General features: G+C 44.1%; 1 protein-coding gene across 2 annotated transcripts; it reads left to right on the forward strand.

Moving 5' to 3' along the window:
* Nucleotides 1–32: 32 nt before the first annotated feature.
* Nucleotides 33–24,912, forward strand: ERMAP (erythroblast membrane associated protein (Scianna blood group)). 2 transcript variants are annotated; one of them, XM_074380662.1, is made up of 11 exons: nucleotides 33–6,047; nucleotides 9,611–11,061; nucleotides 11,301–11,648; nucleotides 15,427–15,543; nucleotides 16,121–16,153; nucleotides 17,561–17,593; nucleotides 19,312–19,332; nucleotides 20,451–20,471; nucleotides 20,570–20,596; nucleotides 20,987–21,013; nucleotides 23,294–24,912. In XM_074380662.1, exons 2-11 carry the CDS (start codon nucleotides 10,977–10,979, stop codon nucleotides 24,007–24,009), a joined length of 1,428 nt encoding a protein of 475 aa, XP_074236763.1. In that variant the 5' UTR covers nucleotides 33–6,047; nucleotides 9,611–10,976; the 3' UTR covers nucleotides 24,010–24,912. The 2 variants fall into 2 exon arrangements, with proteins under 2 accessions (XP_074236763.1, XP_074236764.1); XM_074380663.1 differs by having other exon boundaries at nucleotides 10,972–11,061.
* The last annotated feature ends 739 nt before the right edge of the window (nucleotides 24,913–25,651 follow it).

Consider the following 25,651-nt stretch of genomic DNA (forward strand, 5'->3'; position numbering starts at 1 on the left):
AGGGTGGGGCGGGGCGAGCCGGTGCCGGGGCGGGGCAGAGGCGGGGCCACGGCGGGGTGGGTGGTGGTTACGGCTCACAAAAGCTTTTTCTTGGTTATTTTCTGCAACCGCTACTAGGTTTTAGAGGGTGAGATCTTAATCCTGGAATTGGAACTGCTCAGAATTAGAATTCCGAGCCTCAGTTTTTTAATTCGAAAAGTGGGGATTGGTAATTGCCACCTTCATTCATAAGTTTATTGGGCGGATCAAGTGAGATCCCGTTTGCCACAGTGCTTTGAAAAAGGAAATCTTGACAGAAGTACCATTAGCCATAATGGTATAAATACAGAGAAACATTCACGTTCACTGATTACCGAGGAGATGTGAATTAAAGTAGCTGGCTGTGATTTTCCATGTATTACATTAGCAAGGATTGACCAAAAAATAATAGCTACCTCACCTTTGGGCTTACTATATTCCAGGCACTGTTCTTACAGCTTCACATTAATGCCTCATAATAAGTGTGTATAATGTATACGTGTGTATTATTATCCCTATTTTACGCATAAGGGTACAGAAGCACTGAAAAGTTTAGTGAGTTGTCCAGGGTCACACAGTTCCTAACTGCTGCAGCAAGTATTTCAGCCAGGATTCACAGGACAATGACCTTATCCAAAGTAAAACCATGTTCGGGTCTACTATTTATTCCACCGTCAAACTAGTAAGAATGAATGAAAACAATTGATAGCTGCTGAGCAAGCAATGAACTCAGCCCAGGTGGACACTCACGCGCTTCCTGCCAAACTGTAAATCGTTCCAACCTTTCTGGAGATCAGTTTAATACTAGGTGTCAAAAGCCTTAAAAGTGAGCACAACCCCCCAAAAAGATAAATACTGTATGTATCCATTCATATGAAGTATCGAAAACAGTCCAAGTCTAAGAAACAGAAAGTAGAATGGTGACTACCAGTGGCTGGGAGAGAGGGAGAAGAGGAATTGTTTAAAGGGTATAGAGTTTTAGGTTTGTAAGGTGAAAAAGTTCTAGAGATCTGTTGCACAATTTTTAAAATTTTATTTAATTTTTAAAAAATAGATGGGTCTTGCTCTGTCACCCAGGTTGGAGTGCAGTGGTGCAGTCACAACTCACTGTAACCTGGGCTCAAGCAATCCTCCCACCTCAGCCTTCAAAGTATCTGGAAATACAGGCACACACCATCATGCCTGGCTAATTTTTTTATTTTTTGTAGAGATGGGTCTCACTATGTTTCCTAGGGTGATCTGGAAATCCTGGACTCAAATGATCCTCCCGCCTTGGCCTCCCAAAGTGCTGGCATTTACAGATGTGAGCAATTGCGTCCAGATTTTCCAAAATTTCTGCAGTAAACATTTATACTTTAGCAATCAGAGGAAAGTATAATGAATATCTTTTTTTTTTTTTTTGAGACAAGGTTGGGCTCTTTTGCCTAGGCTGGAGTGCAGTGGCGCGCAATCTTGGCTGACGGCAACCTCTGCCTTCCTGTTTCAAGCGATTCTCCCGCCCCAGCTTCCCGAGTAGCTGGTATTACAGGCCTGACCACATTCTGGAGATTGTCTTCTTGTTTCTCCTGTGCCAGATCCTCTGCTCTGGATCTTATGTTTTTCCATTCTTTTTTTTTTTTTTTTTTTATTGAGATGGAGTTTCACTCTGGTTACCCAGGCTGGAGTGCAATGGCGCGATCTTGGCTCACAGCAACCTCCGTCTCCTGGGTTCAGGCAATTCTCCTGCCTTAACCTCCGAGTAGCTGGGACTACAGGCATGCGCAACCATGCCCAGCTAATTTTTGTATTTTTTTTTAAGTAGAGATGGGGTTTCACCATGTTGACCAGATGGTCTTGATCTCTTGACCTCGCGATCCACCCGCCTCGGCCTCCCAAAGTGCTGGGATTATAGGCGTGAGCCACCGCGCCTGGCCTTCCATTCTTGTTTTATTCTCTCATTTTATTCTGTCATGAGTTTGTGCTTCGTCTGTCTCTTTTGCGCGTTATCAGTGGACTCTTGGCCATTAACTCCCCAGAAAGAGTTCATGGAAGGTAAATTTTTGAGTCCTTGCTTTTCTAAAAATGACTTTGTTTTCTTTCATCCTTGAGTGACAGATTTCCACTTGGAAATTATTTTCCCTCAGAAGTTTAAAGGCATTGATTCATTGTCATCTGGCTTCTCATGTGGCTAGACTCTTGAGGAGACTGTTTTATTCCGACTTCTGTTACTTCCTGTATATTTTGTTAGTTTATTAGTTTTTGGAAGCCTTTAGGATATTTTTCTCCTTGATCCTTGATGTTCTGAACGCTCTTAATAAACTGCCCTGTAAGTATTTTTCATTCATTATGCTAAGCACTGGGTGGCCCCCTTTCAATTGGGAAACATAGTCTTCCATTCTGGGAAATGTTCTTTTTGATCATTTGGCTAGGATGGTCTCTAACTCCTGACCTCAGGTGATCCGACTGCCTCAGCCTCCCAAAGTCCTGGGATTACGTACGTGAGCCACCACACCTGGCCCTAATTAATTTTCAATTGACACATACGGTACATATTTATGGGGTATGTGTAGTGATTAGATCAGGGTAATAAACATATGCATCATCTCAAACATTGGTCATTTTTACGTGTTGGGGGCATTCAATATCCTTTCTTCTTTATTTCAAACTACATAATACGTTATTGTTAACTATGCTCATCCTACAGTGCTACAAAACACCAGAAGTTGTTCCTCCTACCTAGCTGTGATTTTGTGTTACTGAACAAATCTCTCCCTATCCTTCCCTTCCCTCTCCAGCCTCTAGTAACTTCTATTCTGTTTTTGACTTCTATGAGATTAATTTCTTTTTAACATCTATGAGTGAAAACATGTGGTGTTTAACTTTCTGTGCCTGGCTTATTTCACTTAACATAAGTGAAATAAGCTTCTAGTTCCATCCATGTCACTTTGAATGACAGGATTTTATTCTTTTTAACGGTTGTAAATCTTTTAGATGTCTGGCTCAATAGAAGACAGCTGTATTCTCAAGCCAGCTATATCTTTCAATCTGCTGCAATATGTTTCAATATGTTTTGTGGTTGAAGTGTATGTAATTGGAAAAGGAACATTTCAATAGCCTTTTCAGATAATCATGGATGTTCTTTGATAAGACACCAAAACTCAGCAAGTGGTAGTTTTTTAAAGTTTAATTGTAACATGAAATCTGAAACCACAGCAATGACCTTTTTATACTCCATTATAGCAACACTCACAGTTTTTCTTGCATTTTTTTTTTTTTTTGAGACAGAGTTTCGCTCTTGTTACCCAGGCTGGAGTGCAATGGCGCGATCTCGGCTCACCGCAACCTCCGCCTCCTGGGTTCAGGCAATTCTCCTGCCTCAGCCTCCTGAGTAGCTGGGATTACAGGCACACGCCACCATGCCCAGCGAATTTTTTGTATTTTTAGTAGAGACAGGGTTTCACTATGTTGACCAGGATGGTCTCGATCTCTTGACCTCGTGATCCACCCGCCTCGGCCTCCCAAAGTGCTGGGATTACAGGCTTGAGCCACCGCGCCCGGCGTTTTTCTTGCATTTTAAATGAACATTTTACCCATGCAGGGTTTTGTCAACACGTGCATTGGTCATTTGGAAATTGCTGGGTCACTGAGTTATGCAGATCTTCTAAATGTTGACACATTATACAACATCAAAAAAATCACATTTATTAATACCAATACCAGTCTCAGCAGAAAAGTCTTTTGCTATTATCAAGCTCATAATAGCAGATAAAAAATTTCCAAAATTCTAACTTTTGCTCAAAAGGTTGAATTTTCTCATTGACAACAAACACTGTCAGTTGCTTTTCTTGAAGTGACAGGTGCATTTTATGCGTTTTGGAGAAAATGTCTGCCAGATACCCAGGTCTGAATGATTATACTTTGTCTTTCAGCTGTGCTGTCAGGTAAGCCTGGTGCTTTGTGAGTCAAGTGCTTCCTTCAGCTCACAACTCAATCACGTAAAGTTTTTTCCTTGAGAAAGTCATCATACTTTGATATGCAGCATAACTGCTTATGCATCCTTCCCATTTTGTCACAGAGAATACTGAAAAGATGTAAGAGCTGAGATTTAATAAAATTTGTCACTTCTACTACAGTTTGGTGCCACCTGCTGATTTGTACTAGCAGTTTTACCCATTGTTGCTTTTGCAGGGTCCTTGAAAATGTCAATACCATGAAAAAGGTAAACAACGTCTTTATTATGATGAATGTAGTTTTAACCTGGCTGATAGGGCCTCAGGGACTTCCAAGGTTCGTGGACCACACATTAAGAACTGCTGCTCTAGGCCCGGCGTGGTGGCTCAAGCCTGTAATCCCAGCACTTTGGGAGGCCGAGGCGGGTGGATCACGAGGTCGAGAGATCGAGACCATCCCGGTCAACATAGTGAAACCCCGTCTCTACTAAAAATACAAAAAATTAGCTGGGCATAGTGGCACGTGCCTGTAATCCCAGCTACTCGGGAGGCTGAGGCAGGAGAATTGCCTGAACCCAGGAGGCGGAGGTTGCGGTGAGCTGAGATCACGCCATTGCACTCCAGCCTGGGTAACAAGAGCGAAACTTTGTCTCAAAAAAAAAAAAAAAAAAAAAAAGAACTGCTGCTCTAGGGGAACTCTTGCACATGTGAGCAGGAAATATCTATCAAGAATGTTCAGGGCAGTCCTGTTTCTAAAGGCAAATGCCTGGAAACAACCCACATTTCTATCAGTAAGGGATGAGAGAAGTGGTTGGTAGATTTATATAATGGTATACTGTACTGTATAGTAGTGACTGAGTATCCTAGCACTCTGTGAAACAAACTAGATTAATCTCAGTGTCTTAATTTGTACTCCCCCAAAACAGAGTATGAGATGTGAGACAAGTCTTTTGGTGCAGGAGTGCGTTTAGGAGGTGATCCCAGGAAGCAGAAATGGGAGTGAGCAAAGAAGGAAAAAAGTCAATAAAAGGTGCAGTATGGAGCACCTGTCACTGTGGAGTACTGTGCTCAGTCACATTGGGAACATTTGGAGGAATCATGTAGAATACAGCGCAGAGCTGAAGGAGTAAGGCTGGAGCATTTTCCCTTGACTCCCCTCACTGCTGTTTCTGTCTCCAAGACTTTGGCTTTGGTGAGATCCTGGGCTGCACAGCCCTTCCAAGGCTTTGTAGAGAGCCCTGAGACAGGTAAGCCGAAGGATGCTGTGGCCTGTGAGGGCTTGCTGGCAGCTTGCCTACAAGTCTCAGCTACACCAAAATTGAGTGGGCTGAGGGGACATGGTGTGGGCCGCCACAGATGTCTGCTAGACTCAGAAATTAATGTCAGATAAAAAGAATCATTGGGAATTACGTACAATGGGCTCCATCTTTAAAAAGACATAAAAATGTATAATGTATTATTAAGGATATAATTACGGAGATTATGAATATGCAGTTAAGGATATTATGAAAACAAGACAGGAGGGAAGTGTTTATCACATGCTGAACAGTCAGCAAGTTTGCTTGTCAGAAGGCACATGTCAGGGTGTAGCTGTAGATAAAGATAGTGAGTTAAAGAACGTGGCTAACTGGTGGATGTCTTTGAAACCAATCTTCCAATTTACTCTGATTTGAAAAGTAAAGGGGGGAAGGTTTTTAGAAAGCATGTGATAGGATCAAAACGCATCAAAGAGAATTACTATTGGCAGCATTGGAGGAGAAGGCAGCAGAGGGGCAAAGGTCCCTTCTACCTGGTCAGTCATACTCAGCGGTTCCCTCGATTTTTGGGAGCCTCCTTTTTGCTCTGTTCTTTTATCAAAGGCCGACAGACAGGGTGTGGCTTGCTGGTTTACAGGGACAGTTAGAAGGGAGTTCTGCGGGGCAGAGAGAGCCCTGGCCTCTCATTTCATAAAATATGAACTTTCCCTGGCCCATATCCCTCGACCTTCCTGATGCTTCTGTCTGCTGCCCGCTGATCTCTCTTCATGGGTAAGGAGTGTTTCCAGCTTGCAAACTCCAGCTTTGCCTGTGAGAGGAACAAGGGTCCATGATCCAGAAGGTGGTGAGTTCTCCCCTCTCTTCATGTTGTTTAGTCCTTTAACTTTCTCAGGATCCTCAGGTTCAGTAGCGAAATAATCCCTTCTCCTTATGCACAAGAACATTTTCAAGGATGAAATGGGGCAGCTGTTAGCTATCACTAAAGAAACACAAAAGGAGACAAGTGACAAGAGAGCTGGATGGGTTTTTTCAAAGGACTCTTATTTAAGTAATATTGTCATCATGACTAAATTACACACAATGCTGGTTTAGCTCTCACTATTTGCTGGACCCTGTGCTGTGTGCTTTCAGACTGATCATTTGCAGATTTGCAAGGTCATCTTAAACTGCTTGGGATTGTCAAGAGAACATCTGTTACAATCTTTTTTCTGATTTAGAAGTTTTAAAAATTAAACTGTTTCAAACTTAAAATGTAAATAACTGCCTGGGGGAAAATGTTTCCAACATGTGTAGTGGAAAAAAAAATGGTTAGTTTATGAAGAATTTTGCAAGCCATTAAGAGATAAATGTCCCTATAGAAAAATGAACAAAGTACATAGACAATTGACAAAATCCAAATAACAAGTGAGTAATCAAAGAAATACAAATCAAAATGGAACACCATCAAATTAAAAAAAAAAAAAGATAGCATTTTGTTACTCATCAAATTGGCAAATATTTTTTAAAAAATAACATCCAGTGATAATAAGGTTGTGGGAAAACATGAAAATTCACATAATACTTTGGTAAATTAATACGACTTTTCTGGAGGGCAATTTGGCAGTGCAAATGAAAAGTCTTCCCATTTTAAAGATGGGAAACTCAAGGCCTGAGAATCTAAATGACCTGCTTAAAGTTACAAAGTCAGGACCAGGTGTGGTGGCTCATGCCTGTAATCCCAGCACTTTGGGAGGCCGAGGCAGGTGGATCACAAGATCAGGAGATCGAGACCATCCTGGCCAACATGGTGAAACCCTGTCTCTACTAAAAATACAAAAATTAGCTGGGTATGGTGGTGCACACCTATAGATAGTCCCAGCTACTCAGGAGGAGGTTGCGGTGAGCTGAGATCGCGCCACTGCACGCCAGCATGGCGACAGAGCGAGACTCAGTCTCCAAAAAAAAAAAAGAAAAAAGTTACAAAGTCATGTAGGAGTAAGGGACAAAGCCAAGATTAGGACTGAGCCCTCGGATTCTAGCCCTCAATTCACTGTCACCTGAAGCAACGTTTATAATAGTGATGTATTGGAAGACAACCTAAATATCCTCCAATATAGAATTATTTTAAAACTTTTACATTTTATAACCTAATTTCTAAAATTCTATGTCCATAATGGAATCCTAAGGTCATGTAAAGAATATTTGATCACCTTGGGAAATGCACATAATGTAGCACTTGGTGAACATATCAGGTATCAAAACAGCATATAAAGTATTCATTTATTTATTTGAGACAGGGTCTTGCTCTGTCATCCAGACTGGAGTGCAGGGGTGCGGTCATGAGGAATTACAGATGACTTGAAATTTTTGTCCTTGTTTTGGGTAATTTCCTGATTTTTCTACAATAAGACAGAAAAAGCCCCAGATTGTGGCATGCATATTGAACTTTAGGAAGTGAAATTGTATTTTATATTTATTAGGGAAATTTTCTTTGTAAAGGGATTCCATGATAATCACTCTGTAAAGTGAGGTGGTCATTTGCTTATTCTGTAACTTGTGATACAGGGCTATGCAGGCATGTATTCATTCATTTGTTTATCCATGTTTTCCATTCTATCTGATTCCAGAAAGGATCCTGGCAATTCACTTCAGTAACCTGATTTGTGTATGATTGCCTTTCCTGTTCTAAGTGTAAAAGAGAATAATACCTACTTTTCAGAGATGTTGTCAGTACTGAAGAGAATATATATAGAGAACCTACAAATGCAATAAATAGGAACCATTATTGATTTAGAACAAAATTACAATTTAGAAACATATTTATGATTTAGTGTTAATTCAGCCATACCTTAATAGGATGTTGACTACTACAATATTGATATATTACATGTTGATGAGGTGGAAGAAGGGGCCATCCTGGCCAGTTAGATTAGAAGAATACATCCTGGAGATAAGTATAGTGACCAGATGGTTCTTTGTTTTGTTTTGTTTTTTGTTTTTGAGACGGAGTTTGGCTCTTGTTACCCAGGCTGGAGTGCAATGGCGCGATCTCGGCTCACCGCAACCTCCGCCTCCTGGGTTCAGGCAATTCTCCTGCCTCAGCCTCCTGAGTAGCTGGGATTACAGGCACGCGCTGCCATGCCCAGCTAATTTTTTGTATTTTTAGTAGAGACGGGGTTTCACCATGTTGACCAGGATGGTCTCGATCTTTTGACCTCGTGATCCACCCGCCTCGGCCTCCCAAAGTGCTGGGATTACAGGCTTGAGCCACCGCGCCCGGCCTGACCAGATGGTTCTTACATCTGCATAAGAAAATATGAAATAAAGACCTGTTAGCACTTCTTGCATAGAGTGACAATCTAACAGGAGGAATTCATTTGCTTTTTATTTCCAGCATCTGGTGCGAATCATTTTACATGTATTTTCTTTGACCCTCCCCATAACCCTATCCATGAGGGTTATATTACTACTACTATTTCATTTCATGTGTGAGCAAGAGGAGGTTTGAAGTAAACTAAACTGTCGAAGGCCACCAGCTAGGAAATGGCAGAGCCAGGACTTGAGCCCAGGCTGACTCTAGAGCTCATCCTTTTTTTTAAAGGTCTTTTTTTTCTTTTTTTTTTTTCTTTTTGAGGCAGAGTCTTACTCTGTCATCCAGATTAGGGTGCAGTGGTGCAATCACGGCTCACTGCAGCCTCAACCTCCCAGGCTCAAGTAATCCTCCCACTTCAACCTCCTGAGTAGCTAGGACTACAGGTGCATGCCACCATGCCAAGCTAATTTTCTTTTATTTTTTGCAGAGATGGAGTCTCACTATGTTGCCCAGGCTACTGTCTAACTCCTGAGTTCAAGTGATCCTCCTGCCTTGGCTTCCCAAAGTGCAGGGTTATAGGCGTGAGCTACCATGCCCAGCCTAGAGCTCACCCTCTTCACCACTTCATAGATTGTCTGAATCTTGGATTGTGGCTCCTATTCAATTTCAGGCAGCCTTGGGTTAGCTTGGAGCTCTGTGTCACTCTGGGCACATCTACCCAGGGTGTGCTTCATAGTCACTAGAAAGTTGAGGGATTTTGGGCTTGGGGATAACTCTAGGAAATCGTGGGCCCTGCCTACTTCTACCTTCAACCATAATTGAGAAAATAGAGAGCTTTTCTCATTTACTTAACTTCTCTTGTGTAGTTTTTTAGTAGCTGGTGACAGTGGGTGGGACAGTCACAAAAAATGTGTCCTAATGTGATCCTAACCTCACTATGGCCTAGTGGTATGTTGTCATTTGATTAGAGGGGTATGTTGCATAAAATATGACTTAGAGAAAAATAAGAATCTTAAACTAGTGTGCTCTTTGCCATAAGAGAACAGAATTGGGTGTTCAAAGTGAGAATATGTTCAATTTTTAGTTTCCCAATCTCCGTTTGACACCTCCTCCAGGTGCCGTGACCTTTTCCATGACCTTCAGGGACCGGGCCTACTGACTTATACAAAAACCTCCTCTTTGGAAAGGATTTGAACCGTGGAGAGAATTTAAGAGATGAGTTGTCTTTTCCTAGAGTGTTTATATTTTAAGCTTTATCCTCACTTGTGGCATGAGAAATTCTGTTTCCTGCTAAAGCAATTTCAGGCAGTAGCAAGCAGGTGGGGAAAGAGCTTTACAGGAGGAAATCCTTTAGGGTCTCCCTGTGGTTAATGCACACAGTCATCTGTACCTGCCAGGGATAATTTTCCTCATTTAGTTAGTAAAAATAACAATGACTACACACTTATTGAGCACTTGTTCTGCCAGGCATTTGTGGCCAGTGCTTTGCAGGGACTATCTCTTTGAACCCTCACACTCACCTGTGAGGACGATTCCCCTTTATAGATTAAGAACCCAAGGCCCAGAGATGTTATGCAACCTTCCTAGGGACACACAGCTACTAATAGGCAGAGCTAAGACTTGAACCCAGGTCTTTCTAGCTCCAGACACTGAAATTGTAGGATTAGTGCCTTCAGGGTGACATGGAAGGACCTCACTGCCTTGATCTGTTATTTGTCAAGAGTCAATTGGAAGGCTGTCAGGGAAGACCTCCAGGCTGCATCATGGGCAAAGATTGGCTTGAAACAGGCACTTCCCAAGCCTGGCCTTGGACACCAACTATAAAAAGAGGCCATGGCTGGGCGCAGTGGCTCATGCCTGTAATCCCAGCACTTTGGGAGGCCCAGGTGGGACCAACAAGGAGAAACCCCATCTCTACTAAAAATACGAAATTAGCTGGGCATGGTGGCAGGTGCCTGTAATCCCAGCTACTCAGGAGGCTGAGGCAGGAGAATCGCTTGAACCGGGGAGGTGAAGGTTGTGGTGAGCCTGAGATCGCAACATTGCACTCCAGCCTGGGCGACAAAAGTGAAACTCCATCTAAGAAAAAAAAAAAAAAAAGACCACTACTGGTGTTTCCTTGCTTAGTTCTGGATCCTCACTCATCTCATCTGCACTGTTATCCTCACTCACTGCATTTAGACTTAACATGCCAGCCTCCTTGTGAACATTTACCGTTTTCAACCCCCACCATAATCCCTCAAATGGGGCACAGTTCACAAAATAACTCGTTTTGAAGATGAAGAAACAGTCTCAGAGAAGTTCGGTCGCAATATCCCGAGGAGGTAAGTAGCAGAGCTGGGATCGGAACCCCGGCCTTTGTGATCCCAGAGCACCAGCAAAGCCGTGTCAGCCCGGCTCCTGGGTCACACCCTGTGTCACGCACGCCAAGCTCATCAGCCCGCTCGCTCGTGCTGTCTCCCTCTGTCTGTCCTAGTTCGGATGGAGATGGCGAGTTCTGCTGGCTCCTGGCTCTCTGGCTGCCTCATCCCTCTCGTCTTCCTCGGGCTGCCTGCACACGTGTCAGGTAGGAGTTTCTGATCCTCTTTCCTTGCCTGGTACGTGGGATGCTGGGATCCTAGAATAAGGAAGCTTGGTTGGAAACATGATTGCTTTTGGGGTTCTGTTCCCTCCGCCGCAGCAATCCTTTCTAGAGCCCTTCCCGGGCTCTGTCCGTCCCTGGGGTATCCCCTTCCTCGTCTCTTCCCAAGCTTTCTCCTGCGCTCCCTCCCGGTCAGCCTTGTCTCTTTTTTTTTTTTGGTCCAGGCCTCGCCGGGGATGCCAGCAAGTTCCACGTGGCTCCGCTAGGGGGCACAGCCGAGCTGCTCTGCCCTCTCTCCCTCTGGCCCGGGACGGTGCCCAAGGAGGTGAGGTGGCTGCGGTCCCCGTACCCGCAGCGCTCCCAGGCTGTTCACGTGTTCCGGGATGGGAAGGACCGGGATGAAGATTTGATGCCGGAATATATGGGGAGGACGGCGCTGGTCAGAGACCCCCAAGAGGGAAGCGTCACTCTGCAGATCCTCGACGTGCGCCTTGAGGACGGAGGGTCTTACCGATGTCTGATCCAGGTTGGAAATCTGAGTAAAGAGGACACCGTGATCCTGCAGGTTGCAGGTTAGGATGGGTTTGAGGTGCCCAGGGTCATCTGTGGCAATTGGACAAGTTCAGTCAGGACCTCCATGTCTAGGCTTTTCTTTCATCTGCAATGTAGTTTTTACTTGCCAGGACAGCTCAGCCTTACCCAGACAGGTCCATCGATCTCAGCCGAGGCTATGAAGCTGGCCCAGGCATTTCTGATAAGGAAGGAACCCAGACTTTGGAAAACACGGTGCAATGCAGGTCCTGGTTTCATAGGGCTCGGAGGCTCAGATAATTGCTTTTCCTCCCTGGGTCATCTTTCTATGCTCTATTATCAAGGAACTCATTATGATGGCTTCAAGGGACAGATCCCTGCTGTAACAAGATTTACTTAATGGGACCTCTCCTGGGATTTCTGAGTACATAAAGGGTCAAGAAGGTAGAGATAGTGTTACTCTCTCGCTCCCTTTTTTTTTTTTTTTTTTTTTTTTTTTTTAAAGACAAGGCCTTACTGTGTTGCCCAGGCTGGAGTGCAGTGGTACAATCATAGCTCACTGTAGCTTCAACCACCTGGGCTCAAGTAATGCGACCTCAGCCTCTCAAGTAGCCGGGACTACAGATACACTGCCATGCCTGCCTAATATTTTTTTACTTTTAGCAGAGATGGGGGTCTCCCTATGTTACCCAGACTGGTTTCCAACCCAACAATCCTCCCCGCTTGGCCTCCCAAAGTGTTGGCATTACAGGTGTGAGCCACTGCACCCAGTGGAGAGTGTTCTCAAACTAGCTTCAATATTAAAAAAAAATTAGTCTACCCAAAATCAGCCCACCAAAAAAATCAGTCTACCAATATTTAAAAAAATCAGTCTATCGAACCAAACCCAAATCAACCCAACCGAAAGCATGTTTTTGCATTTGCTTGAATGACACTGGCTTCACACGGTCACATGCTGATTATCTTTTGGTCATAACTTGGAATTGCATACCATGAAGTGAGGATGAATCAATTACTTCAAAACTAGTAAGTGTTTTGAAGTAATTGATTCATCCTCACTTCATGGTATGCAACATGAAAGACAGACTTTCCAAATATGGAGTCCTTTGGGGTGAAAAATAATTTTTTTTTGTTTTTTGAGACAGAGTTTTGCTCTTGTTGCCCAGGCTGGAATGCAATGGCACAATCTCAGCTCACTGCAACTTCCACCTCCTGGGTTCAAGCGATTCTTCTGCCTCAGCCTCCCGAGTTAGCTGGGATTATCGGTGCCCACCACCACACCCAGCTAATTTTTGTATTCTTTAGTAGAGATGGAGTTTCCCCACATTGGCCAGGCTGGTCTTCAACTCCTGACCTCAGACGATCTGCTCACCTCGGCCTCCCGAAGTGCTAGGATTGCAGGCGTGAGCCACCACACCCAGCTGAAAAGTAATTTTTAAAAGGGGACCAAGATGCCCAAAGGAATCTGAATCATGTGATTCAGTTATTGCTATGGGTGAATTTTTAAATGTCTGACAATAAAGCTAGAGACTGGCTTATCCCATTGGGAGGAGCGTGGGGAGAGGGTGGAGAGAAGGCAGACATTCAAGTTCCATTAACAGCTGCCTCTGTTCATCACAGGAGGCTATGGGGGGAGAGGGCTCTGGCTGGGCCACACCCTAGCGGAGGCCCTGCTGGTGTGCAGATTAGTGGGATGGTTCCCAGAGCCCTGGGCCAAGTGGAGAGACCCTCAAGGCAGGGTACTTTCAGCCCACTCTCTGAAAAAAGCTGGGCTCTTCCAAACAGCGGTGTCTAGCAGAGTCAGGGACAGCACACTGGGGAATGTGTTCTGAACTGTCCACAACATGGCCCTTGGCCAAGAGAAGGCCACAGCCGTGGTCATAGCAGGTAAAAGCTGGGGTGGAAACAGGTTTGAAGCCGCTGGTGCTTCCAGAGGAAACTCCTACCCTAGTAGGAACTTTAAGAGGAATTTTCAATTTTTTAAAATTCTAAGGATAGAGCATGTATATTAAAATTTGGAAAAAAAATCTAAAATATTTAAAGGAAACTGAAAAATGGCCTATAATAGCTTAAATTGGAGAGAACTGCTGCTAACATTTTTGTATCTTTCTTGCAAGACTTTTTTGTGTATATGGATCTCTGAGTAGGTATATGTTTATATATGTGTATTCTTGTGCCCAGGATTTTTTTTCCACTTAGGATGTCATGAGCACTTTTTTTTTGCCCATATCCCTAAGTAATATGATTTTAAGGGCTGCATAGTATTTCACCATGTGGCTGTAGAATAATAAAATTAATCAAAGCCCTGTTTCTGGGCATCTGGATGCTTACCAGTTTTTCTTATATTATAATGAAGGGTGCAGTGAACATCTTTGAACATATTTTTGAAAAGTGATTTTGATTTTTTTTTTTAGGAAAAAAAAATCTACTTCCATGCTTCTGGAAGTAGAATTAATGGGTCAAAGGGTTCGAACCTTTAACTTATTTTTTCTTTTTTATTTATAATATAGATGAGGTCTCACTATGTTGTCCAGGCTTGTCTCAAACTCCTGAGCTGTAGTGATCCTCCTGCTTCAGCCTCCCAAAGTGCTAGGATTACAGGTGTGACCACTACACCCGGCCTAAACCTTTTAAAGATCCTTGAAACAAATTGGAGACTAGCCTGGCCCACGTGGCGAAACCCTGTCTACCAAAAAAATACAAAAATTAGCCAGGCGTGGTGGTGCGTGCCTGTAATCCTAGCTACTCTGGAGGCTGAGTGCTTTATATGACTGACCTCTTTAAATCTCTCCAAACCTCAAGGAAATAAGGAGTCCTGTCATGCACACATTTTACAGATGAGGGAAACTGGGTTTGGATGGGCTCAGTCTCCTGCTTCAGGTCACACAGCATTGAGCAAGGATACAACCCGGGCTTAGGCTCTTAACCACTTCTACTTATAGCCCCCTTTTACTTGTTTCTTCTCGTCTATTTCCCTTTGTTTTCCCCTTTCTCTCCTGCCTACGCTTCAGGCCTGCTGCTGTAGCACCATAGAAATTGCTTTGCCCCCGTGGACAGTGCTCAGAGCAAAAAGGTTGCTGCTTGCTCTTCTAGAGCACAGTGGGGCTGATGGGGGTAAACAGGCAGGTGCTCCTGGGAAGACCGGACGTGCTTAGTGAGGAGAGTGCCTTCAGATCTCTGAAGTCCCTGCCTTATTTTTCCATTGAGTTATAGGGCAGGATGAGATTGTGGTCCAGAAATTTATTTAAGCCATCATCTTGAGGCAGGACCATCTAAACCATTCCTGAGAGAGGAACATCTCAGGTTTTTTGTTTCTTGTTTTTTGTTTTTGAGACAGAGTTTCACTCTTATCACCCAGGCTGGAGTGCAGTGGCGCAACCTCAGCTCACTGCAACCTCCACTTCCCGGGTTCAAGTGATTCTCCTGCCTCAGCCTCAGGCAGGAGTAGCTGGGATTACAGGCGCCTGCCACCACACCTGGCTAATTTTTGTATTTTTAGCAGACACATGGTTTCCCCATGTTGGCCAGGCTGTTCTTAAACTCCTGACCTCGAGCTGGTCTTGAACTCCTGAACCCCTGCCCGCCTCCACCTCCCAAAGCACTGGGATTACAGGCAGGAGTCACCCTTCCCGGCCTGAGTTATCTTTAATGCCATCCAGGGCTTGAGTTACCAAGATAAGCAAAGAGTATTTTGGCTAGAGATCTCTCCATAGAGGTGATGGAGACAGTTGGGGTGAGCCTGAGTCACCTGCCACCTGAGGCATGCCGGAAGCTCTTGGCCATCTCCCTGAGGGTAGTTGTTGGCGGTTTCTGTTTCAGCCCCATCTGTGGGGAGTGTCTCCCCCTCAGCAATGGCTCTGGCTGTGATCCTGCCTGTCCTGGTACTTCTCATCATGGTGTGCCTTTGCCTTATCTGGAAGCAAAGAAGAGCAAAAGGTAATTACATGTAAGGGAGACCAGGCTGGTGGGAAGTGGACTATGACTGCTCTGGGAAAGGGCCAGGCAGAAGTAGAGGTAGACATGATGCTTGTCCTTAGGTTGGGGACCCTGCACATTGGCCGGGAGAAAACCAGTAGAGCCGTGCCCTGGGGACACACATTGCAAAGGGAACTCAGTAAACTGCAGAGTGGCCCCTGGGCAAAGCTGTAAATTCTCATCCTTTGAAAAATTAGAAAAGAACCAACTATGCCAGCCTTCTAATTAACTAAGAAATTAATTACAGCCTTTTAATTAAAAAAAATTAGTTATATCTATTGGATAAGACTCTCATAAAAATGGTCACATATCACAGGATCTCAGGACTGCAAAGGACTTTGAAAGTCACGGTCACATAATCCAACATTTCTCCCCTTATCTGATGGTTTGAAGATTCTCTAATCCTTTCAAATGCCCGCTTACCTATAGTAACTAAGAGTCAGTCTTACTCAGGCAGCTTGGGCCATCTTGGGACAATTGTGCCTGTGAGAGAAAAAGCCCTTCCTAAGCTAAGCTGACATTTTTCTCTCTCTTTTAGAGAAGCTTCTCTATGAGCATGTGACGGAGGTGGGTAAGTGTTCTTGGCTGGGAGGTAGCGGACATGTTTCTTTTTTTTGTTGTTAATTTCTGTGCCCCCCTACCTACAAACCTGGATTCTGTTCCTGAAAATTCCACTATCTGCCATCCTTGGTGGTGGTGGCAATGTCTAAATCCATTGCTTCTAGTTTTTACTGCCTCTTACTTAAAATAGCTTGCCTTCCTGTATGTGTAATGATTTTTTTGCCTGTGAGCTCATTGCTTGATCTTATTCTGTGGCAGTTGGGTAGGTTAAACATGGGGGAAGCTTTTATTCATTCATCAAATAGTTGATAATTATCTACTAAATGCTCTGGACAATACTAGATTCTGGGGATGCAATAGTGAGTAAAAGCAGACACAGTCTTTGCCCTCCTGGAACTTTCAGTGTAGTCAGGGAGATGAGATGAATTAAATAGTTACACAAATAAATGTGTACAGATGCTACACAGGAAAGCTCCTGGTTCTGTGAAGGCTATGACCAGGATGAATCAACCAAGCTTGAGGGCTGAGGACGTGAAGTTCGTCCTGAAGGACTAGAAGTCACGAGTGAAGAGGGAGTGGAAAACCATCCACTGCAGAAAGAACAGCTTCAGAGAGAAGCATGGTCGGGGAGAGCGGCACTCACTGGGCTGCTCAGCAGGTGCAGGAGCAAGGGGAATAGTGGCAGGGGTAAGGCTGGGGAGTTAGGAGGGACTGGGCCTCCTGAGGCCTGGTGGGTCACATTCAGGATTTTAGTCATTCTTGTAAGATCAGTGGTAAAACAAGGAATGGGAATATCAGATGGAACCGTGCTTTGAAAAACTTGGCCAAGCACAGTTTTTGTGCTCTGAAAAACTTTGGCTTCCTAAAGTGCTGGGATTACTGACACCTGTAATCCCAGCACTTTGGGAGGCCGAAGCAGGTGGCTCACCTGAGGTCGGGAGTTCAAGACCAGCCTGACTAACATGGTGAAACCACATCTCTGCTAAAAATACAAAAATTAGCAAAGCATGATGGTGCATGCCTGTAATCCTAGCTACTCAGGAGACTGAGGCAGGAGAATCGTTTGAACCCTGGAGGCGGAGGTTGCAGTGAGGTGAGATTGTGCTACTGCATTCCAGCCTGGGTGGCAGAACAAGACTCTGTTTCAAAAAAGAAAAAAAAAAAAAACAAACCAAAACTAAACAATTCTTTCTGGCTGCAGTGTTTAGTAGAAACCAGAGGGAGTAAGACAGGATGTGGGAGACAATTTGGGCTGCCATTTCTGTTGTCCAGATGTGAGTTGATTAGGGACCAACTCAGGCAGGCGGAGGTGAAGATACAGGTGGACAGGTCCAAGAGCAGGTAAAATCAGTAGGAATTAGGGGCTCTCAAGGCAGTGGCAAAAAAAATCTCATTATCTTCTCCTTTTTTCCTCCAGACAATCTTCTTTCAGACCATGCTAAAGAAAAAGGTAATGATATATAAAAAGGGGTAGAGAATAAAAAACACATTCTTCATTTTTCTATGTAAATGTTGACAGTCATTATTATAAGTCTGTTGTTATAATACTGTGCACACACGTGCACACATATATCCTCCATTGGTATTACTGGAATTTAGTTTGCAAATGTCAAGGCTATGGATTTGGTGGCAGTGGGTGAGGAGGTGTCCAGGTCATAATTCATAGGCCTAGATTACCATAAACTCCCTTCATTAGCCTTTCTGCCAATCATTTAAAAAGGAAGTCTACATAGTATTGAAAAGTATATTAATGTGGTCATATGGGATGTATAGGAATTTCAAGAATTTATACAACCTTTGCATAGAGAAAGGTGGTGTGATACAAAGGAAGGGTCGCAGGCTCTGGGGTCAGTGACACCTGAATCAGATCATTGGTCTGCCACTTACTGGTCTTCAATAAGTCACTTTACTGCTCTGGGCTTTGGTTTCCTCATCAGCAAAATTCACGTAAGTTCCCCCTTACCTGATTGTTTTCAGTGTTAAAACAGGCAGCCTTAAAAAAACATCTGTCGCAGTGCCTGGAACTCCTTTTGCTTATTGCCATTTTGTCTTCATTAATTGAATATTTTTGAATTAATTATTCAATTAATTGAACATTAATTGAAAGATACCTTGTTGAAGTCTATCTGGGAAGACACGTCACTGGCTCAGATGACTCCAGAGTCAATGATTTCAGCGTCTCCTCTCCTCCCTCCTTACATCTCCTCCAAGCGGTACAAGTGTGGGGTGTATCTGGCAGACACTGGCTGTTCTGCTCAAGGCGGCAGGGAACAGCGTGGGGTAAGGGCGAGGGCCTCTGACTCAGGAGTCAGACAGACTTGGATTGAATCCTACCTCCTTCGTCACTTACTAGCTGGAAGACCTTGGGAAAATTTTGTGTCCCTGTGAGCCTCAGACCAGCCCCCTATAAAATGGCAATAGCAATTCTAGGCACTTCACATTGTTGAGGGGATTCAGTGCCTACTGCAGGATCAGCACAGGAGACAGTAAGTGGAAGCTGTTAGTAGTGGAGATGGTAACTGTTAACCATCAACGCCTTAGGAGCTGAGTTGTATTCATTCGCATTGCTCCAATGCCTAATGCCTAACACATGCCTGGCCCTTGGCACACACAGGGCCTGGTGGTGGACTCAGACTTGGAACTTCAATTGTTCATCAGGGCCAATGCTGGGTAGGGGGAAATGTGGGCCACGTGGCCCTCCAGAGAAGCCGCAAGTTCTCCCTGGCAACCTGTGTCTTATACACATATTTCCCCAAATCTTCTGGGACCTCCAATTCATAAAATTTGTAACCTCAGGGGAGTTACTATAGAAAATAATAAAGTCACATTAACAAGTTCATGCTAGGCCTTTAGCTAGTTTTACACCTTAGATATCATCAACAATGGGCTATAAAAGGACAGCAATACATACACTCATATACCACAGTTATAAACAATATAGAAACACTCAGGCAGACGGCAGAAATGAAACCAGACAGATGAAAAGGAGGGGAAGGGGAAGAAGGAACCATAGTCCTGGGCGGGCTGGGTCACTGAGAGAGTGGCACCAGCACCTGCAGATTTCTGGGTCTGAACTCTGGGACATGAAGCTGGACTAGTGACATAGAAGCATCACCATAAAGAGGCAGGATCTGATCACTCACTCCTCTCTCTCTTTCTGGTTTTTAGGAAAACTCCATAAAGCTCTCAGTAAGTTCTGCTCCTCATCCATGGCACAAACTCCTGCTGACACCTTTGCTTTAGAATGAGCATCTCAGTTTCACTTCCTGGGGCAGAAGGGAGGGGGCAAGGGTAATTCAACCCATGGGGACTGGGACTTTCTTGGCCTTCAGAGTCCTCTTTTCTCAAGTATTCTCTGCCCCTCTGTTCTGCCCAACTGTTACTTAGTCTTTAAATGGGAAATGTTTCACCAAGAAGAACAGATGTACCTCCTATAGGTGAAGCCATCTGGAAGTCCGTTTTATCACCCAGGCATGACATTTCCTTAGATGAGGCCCAAGAGGAAGGGAACCTTATTAAACTGAATATGCTGGAGCAGCACTTCTCCATCATTTCATGTGTGAGGCCCTCTTTTTAACATTCCAAAAAAATCTGGCCGGGGGCAGTGGCTCACACCTGTAATCCCAGCATTTTGGGAGGCTGAGGTGGGTCGATCACTTGAAGTCAGGAGTTTGACACCAGCCTGACTCTGACCAATATGGTGAAACCTCATCAAAAATACAAAGTTAGCCGGATGTGGTGGTCCACGCCGGTCATCCCAGCTACTCGGGAGGCTGAGGCAGGAGAATTGCTTGAACCTGGGAGGTGGAGGTCGCAGTGAGCCGAGATTGCACCATTGCACTCCAGCCTGGGCAGCAAGAGTGAAACTCCATCTCAAAATAAAAATAAAAATACATCTACAGGCAGGTGACATAGCTATGCATTATTATTACACTGAGAAAATGTACATGATCACAAAGTCCAATACTCAGTGATAGTTTTAAATGAAGTAATATTTTATTCTTCTCCCACAACATCTACGGAATTTATGTTGTCGTTACCTGTAGGTGTGAGATGTGTTATTATTTAGCCTGCAGATAAGGTTTAGCTCACATAGGAATTTGCTGATCCTCTGTAGTATCTTCTGGGGATACTCCCATGGTCCACAGCTGAGATCAATTGCTCTTGCAAACTCTTCTGGGGAAGTTCCAGGGTATGGCTATTGAGTATCTATCTGCTCGTGGTTGGGATGGGACTGTAGCATTATGGGAGGAGGCCTCTATGTAGAGACCCTCCTTCTGATTTGCCAAATTGTTTTCATTCTTTAGAGAAACTCCGGCGTGAACTGAGTAAGTTTCCCAAGTTCTTATAACTTCTGTACCGACTTATGTCCTGTTGCCCTAATGTTTCCAGTGATGGTTCATCCCCCTTGTTTCTTTTTTCATAGAGCTGAAAAGAGCTGCAGCAAACTCAGGTGAGATGCACTTTCTCCACATTTGACCACCACCCTAGGGAGTTCTCGTGCTTTTTTTTTTTTTTTTTGAAACGGAGTTTTGCTCTTGTTGCCCAGCCTGGAGTGCAATGGCGTGATCTCGGCTCACTGCAACCTCCACCTCCTGGGTTCAAGCAATTCTCCTGCCTCAGCCTCCCAAGCAGCTGGGATTACAGGCATGTGCCACCATACCTAGCTAATTTTGTATTTTTAGTAGAGATGGAGTTTCTCCGTGTTGGTCATGCTGGTTTTGAACTCCTGACCTCAAGTGATCCCCCCACCTCGACCTCCCAAAGTGCTGGGATTATAGGCGTGAGCCACCGCGCCTGGACATCTCTAGTGCTTTAGTGAACCCTCTTTCTTGTTTTTCAGGCTGGAGAAGAGCCCGGCTGCATTTTGGTAAGTTATACCAATCAAATAGATCTCCATTTCAGAGCACATCCTCCTTATGGCTTTGTAACCTTAGATTTTGTTCCATTCCTCTGGAATGTATGTGATTTAAAAAATTTTAAATCAAATCTGTATATCTCCTTATCAAACTGAAGAAAATCTTTGTGCTCTATCTTGAGGTCATATTAAGGTTTAGAAAGTATCCCCTCTTTTAGAGCACTGATAAATATTAGGTTTGGTCTTCTTAAGTGTTTTCTGTGATTTTTGAGATTTTTCTTAGGTTTATTGGTTATTTGTATTTCTTTTTTGTGTGATTTGTCTGTTCCTGTTCTATTTGGGCTGTTTTTTGATTTATGAGGACTCTTTCTAGATAAGCTATATTAACTCTTTGTCATATTTGTCACCAATTAGTTTTCATTTGCATGTCCTTGTAGTATTTTTCTGATGCACAAGTGTTTTATTTTTATGTAGTCAACCTCATTTATCTTTTCCTGTGTAGTCTCTTCCATGCTTTCAGGTTTGGGAAGTCCTTCCTATCCCACAACCAGATAAATAGCCACTGCTTCTGCCTCTTTCTACACATAGGCTGTTTTCTTCTTTCTCTGCAGACCAATTTGCTTAGGGGTGGTGATTGAGATTCTCAGAGAAGAAGGGAATGCGTTGAGCAGATGCCCCAATGGTATATACTATGAAAAGTTTTCATAGTTTTATTCTAAATGACTTGTACCTCTCTTTCAGTTTATTTCTAAATAGTTTGCATTTTTTTTTTTTTTTTTTTTTTTTTGCTGCTGTTCAAATGGGATCTGTTTTTTTTCACTGCTTTGGGATCCTGATCGATTTTCTAGCCTTTTATCCTCCTCCTGTTCACACCATCTTCCTTCAGGCAGAGTAAAACAAATTGATGAACTGGCCACTCGAGAGAACTCCAGGTCACCTTGGCTGGCGATCTGGGAACTCACAAACCCTTGCATCTCACATTCAGTCTGGCTTACTGCCACCACCTCAACCGAGTATGGTTTATGCACCAGCTCTCCAAGAAGACCCTGTTTCCTGTATTTGGGGGAGGAAGGAGACTCACTGTGACACTCACAGTCCACAATTTTAAGAAAGAATCCTTCTCTTTATATTAACATTTCAAAATAATAATTTAGTCCCAGCTACTTGGGAGGCTGCAGTGGGAGGTTCACCTGAGGCCAGGAAGCCAAGGCTGTTGTGTGTTATGATGGCATGCCAATGAATAACTACTGTACTCCATCCTGGGCAACATAGTGAGACCCTGGCTCAAATAAAATAAAGCAAATAGATAATTATAAGTAGTAATTTTAGGTGACAAAATGAACATCATGCACTCACTGTAGGAATGACACACTATCTCATTAGTTCATCAAGTCTGCACAATAGCTCTACAACACAGGTTCTGTTACTATTTCAGTTTTACAGATGAGGAAACTAAGGTTCCGAGATAAATAACAACCCAAGATCACATAACTAGCATGCGGCAGAGCTAGGATTCAAACATGCTATGTAGCTGCAGGATCTAACATCAAACCCTATATTTATCATCACACATTTGATTCTTTTGGAATATCAAAGACAAAGGTAGTGTCTTAGTCTGTTTTCTGTTGCTATAACATAATACCCAAGACTGGGTAATTAATTTATCAAGGAAAGAGGTTTATTTAGCTCATGGTTCTGGGGGCTGGATGGTCTGAGATGGGGCGACTGTATCTGGTGAAGGCCTTGTACTACTTCATAGTATGGCCATAGTTGCTTCTGGAAAAACAAAAGAACAAAGTGAGTCCCTGTGAAAGCAGAGAGGAGACAAAGTGCCCTGACCTGCCTTATCACAACCCACTCTTCAGAGAACTCACCCAGTCTGGTGAAAACTGCATTAATCCCTTTGTGAGGGTAGAGCTCCCATGACCCAAACACCTCCCACTAGGCCCTAATTCTGAACAGTGCAGCAATGAGTGAGTAAGTTTCAGCACATGAACTTTAGAAGGGCACGCTTAAATCATAGGAGGTAATTACTTCCAAAGGATTAAGGCAGCTTCACAGACAGATGAAGAAGAACTTTTTCCTCTATTCCTTAGTATTCAACCAGGAGACCTAGTCTTTGAAAGACAATATTCTTTGGTTCCAGTACACATGGTGGGGGTGAGAATCCATGAACTAAAATGGGCTAACGGCAGTGATTGCAGACCCAAAGATTCTTTTTCCCTGCACAGCTATCCCCAAATCTTTTAAGACCTAGCCTTCCAAACCTCACCTGTCTATGACTCTTTGCAGTGGCAGTGACCCTGGACCCAGACACAGCACATCCCAAACTCATCCTTTCTGAGGACCAAAGATGTGTGAGGCTTGGAGACAGCAGGCAGTCTGTACCTGACAACCCCCAGAGGTTTGATTTCGTCGTCAGCATCCTGGGCTCTGAGTACTTCACGTCTGGCTGCCACTACTGGGAGGTGTATGTGGGAGACAAGACCAAATGGATTCTGGGGGTGTGTAGTGAGTCAGTGAGCAGGAAGGGGAAGGTTACTGCCTCACCTGCCAATGGACACTGGCTTCTGCGACAGAGTCGTGGGAATGAGTATGAAGCTCTCACATCCCCGCAGACCTCCTTCCGCCTTAAAGAGCCTCCACGATGTGTGGGGATTTTCCTGGACTATGATGCAGGAGTCATCTCTTTCTACAATGTGACCGACAAGTCTCACATCTTTACTTTCACCCACAGTTTCTCTGGCCCCCTTCGCCCTTTCTTTGAACCTTGCCTTCATGATGGAGGAAAAAACACTGCACCTCTAGTCATTTGTTCAGAACTACACAAATCAGAGGAACGAATCGTCCCCAAGCCAGAAGGGAAAGGCTATGCTAACGGAGATATGTCCCTGAAGGTGAACTCTTCCTTACTACCCCGTAAAGCTCCAGAGCTGAAGGATATTATCCTGTCCTTGCCCTCTGACCTCGGCCCAGCCCTGCAGGGGCTCAAGGTTCCTTCCTTTTAGGGATATGTCATATTACCTGCTCCCATAACCATCCAGCCCAGCACCCTGGACTTCAGGCTCCTGGTCCAACCCCATGATTCTGGAATGTCTCTTCTCCCTAACCAAATCCAGATCCTTTTGTGGTTTCTATTTGTACCACTTTTCTCCCAGGACTCAGTTCTGAAGCTTGCCTTTCTTCTAAGGAACTGAAGTTCTCAGTGACGTGGAGGGAGGATTCCTGGAAATGAAACAATCAGTTTAGGTGTAGGTGGAGATGTTGAATATGTGTTGTTACCAAGATACAGCACAGGTTCAGCGGAAAGAGTCTTCTACTCCAGGGGTTATTTAGAAGACATTTTCTCTGCCTCATCCTGTCCTCAAGCTTTAGTCAAGAAGTTATGGCTCCCAGTCCCTGACTGCTTCCTTATCCCATCAAGGACTGCTTTTCTCTCCTTCCCTCTCTCAGTTCTGGCCTCTGGCCCCCAAAGTCAGCTTTCTATAGGTAAGCATGTTTTAGTCCACTCACTCTTTCCCTCTTCCTTCAGGAATGAGTTGGGGGAAGCTGAGGAGTAAAATATACCATCCTTTTCTATTTTCTTGATGCTGTTTACAACATAGTTTGGTGATACCCAGAGCTAATGCACATGCTTTCAAAAACTAATCTGCCTGTTGATGATAACTAGAACAGGGACTTTAAACACAGCCTTGCTATAACCCTGAAGAGCCTCAGGAGCACATCAGGGAGCTGGGAGCACAGCTGCAGAGAGCTCAGCCATGTATTGCCCTCTGACCTTGGCCCAGCCCTTCAGAGGCTCAGTCTGTTGTGACTGTCTTATGAGTCAATCTGTTGTGCCAGCCCTTTCCGAGATTCAGAGAGGTCCAGCTAGAAAAAGTGGCAGTTTTAACCACCAACTTAGAAACTTTTTTTCCCCACAAGACAATTGTGCTGGAATACTTCACTATTTGTGTATCAAACAGCCTTTTAGGTTGGAGAGTATTGATTTCAAATAAGAAGTTGGTAGACTAGGCCGGGCGCAGTGGCTCATGCCTGTAATCCCAGCACTTTGGGAGGCCGAGGCAGGTGGATCATGAGGTTAAGAGATCGAGACCATCCTGGCCAATTTGGTGAAACCCCATCTCTACTAAAAAATACAAAACTTAGCTGGGTGTGGTGGCGCGTGCCTGTAGTCCCAGCTATTAAGGAGGCTGAGGCAGTAAAATTGCTTGAACCCAGGAGGTGGAGATTGCAGTGAGCCGAGATTGTGTCACTGCACTCCAGCCTGGCGACAGGGCAAGACTCTGTCTCAAAAAAAAAAAAAAGAAGTTGGTAGAATAAGTGTGAGGATGAAATAATGACCTTGATTTTTGGGTGTGTATTGCGAAAGCCTAGTCACTTTCAAGTCACACCACATACGTGATCTGGCCTAACCGTGGAGATACTGGTTATCAGTTTGCAGATGAATACACAGTTCTATGCAACAGAAACTGTATCTTTCTGTTTGTCAGAAGTTCTCTGTTCCTTCCTATATTAGTCAAGGTTTTCCAGATAAACAGAAAGGGCAGGGAGGACAGTGGTTATTATAAGAAGTTGGCTCACATGATTATGGAGGCTGTTAAATCTCAAGATCTGCAGGGTAAGTCAGCAAGCTGGAGTACCATGAGA

The sequence above is a fragment of the Saimiri boliviensis genome, chromosome 11, assembly GCF_048565385.1.
Source record: "Saimiri boliviensis isolate mSaiBol1 chromosome 11, mSaiBol1.pri, whole genome shotgun sequence".
In the NCBI taxonomy this organism is placed as follows: domain Eukaryota; kingdom Metazoa; phylum Chordata; class Mammalia; order Primates; family Cebidae; genus Saimiri; species Saimiri boliviensis.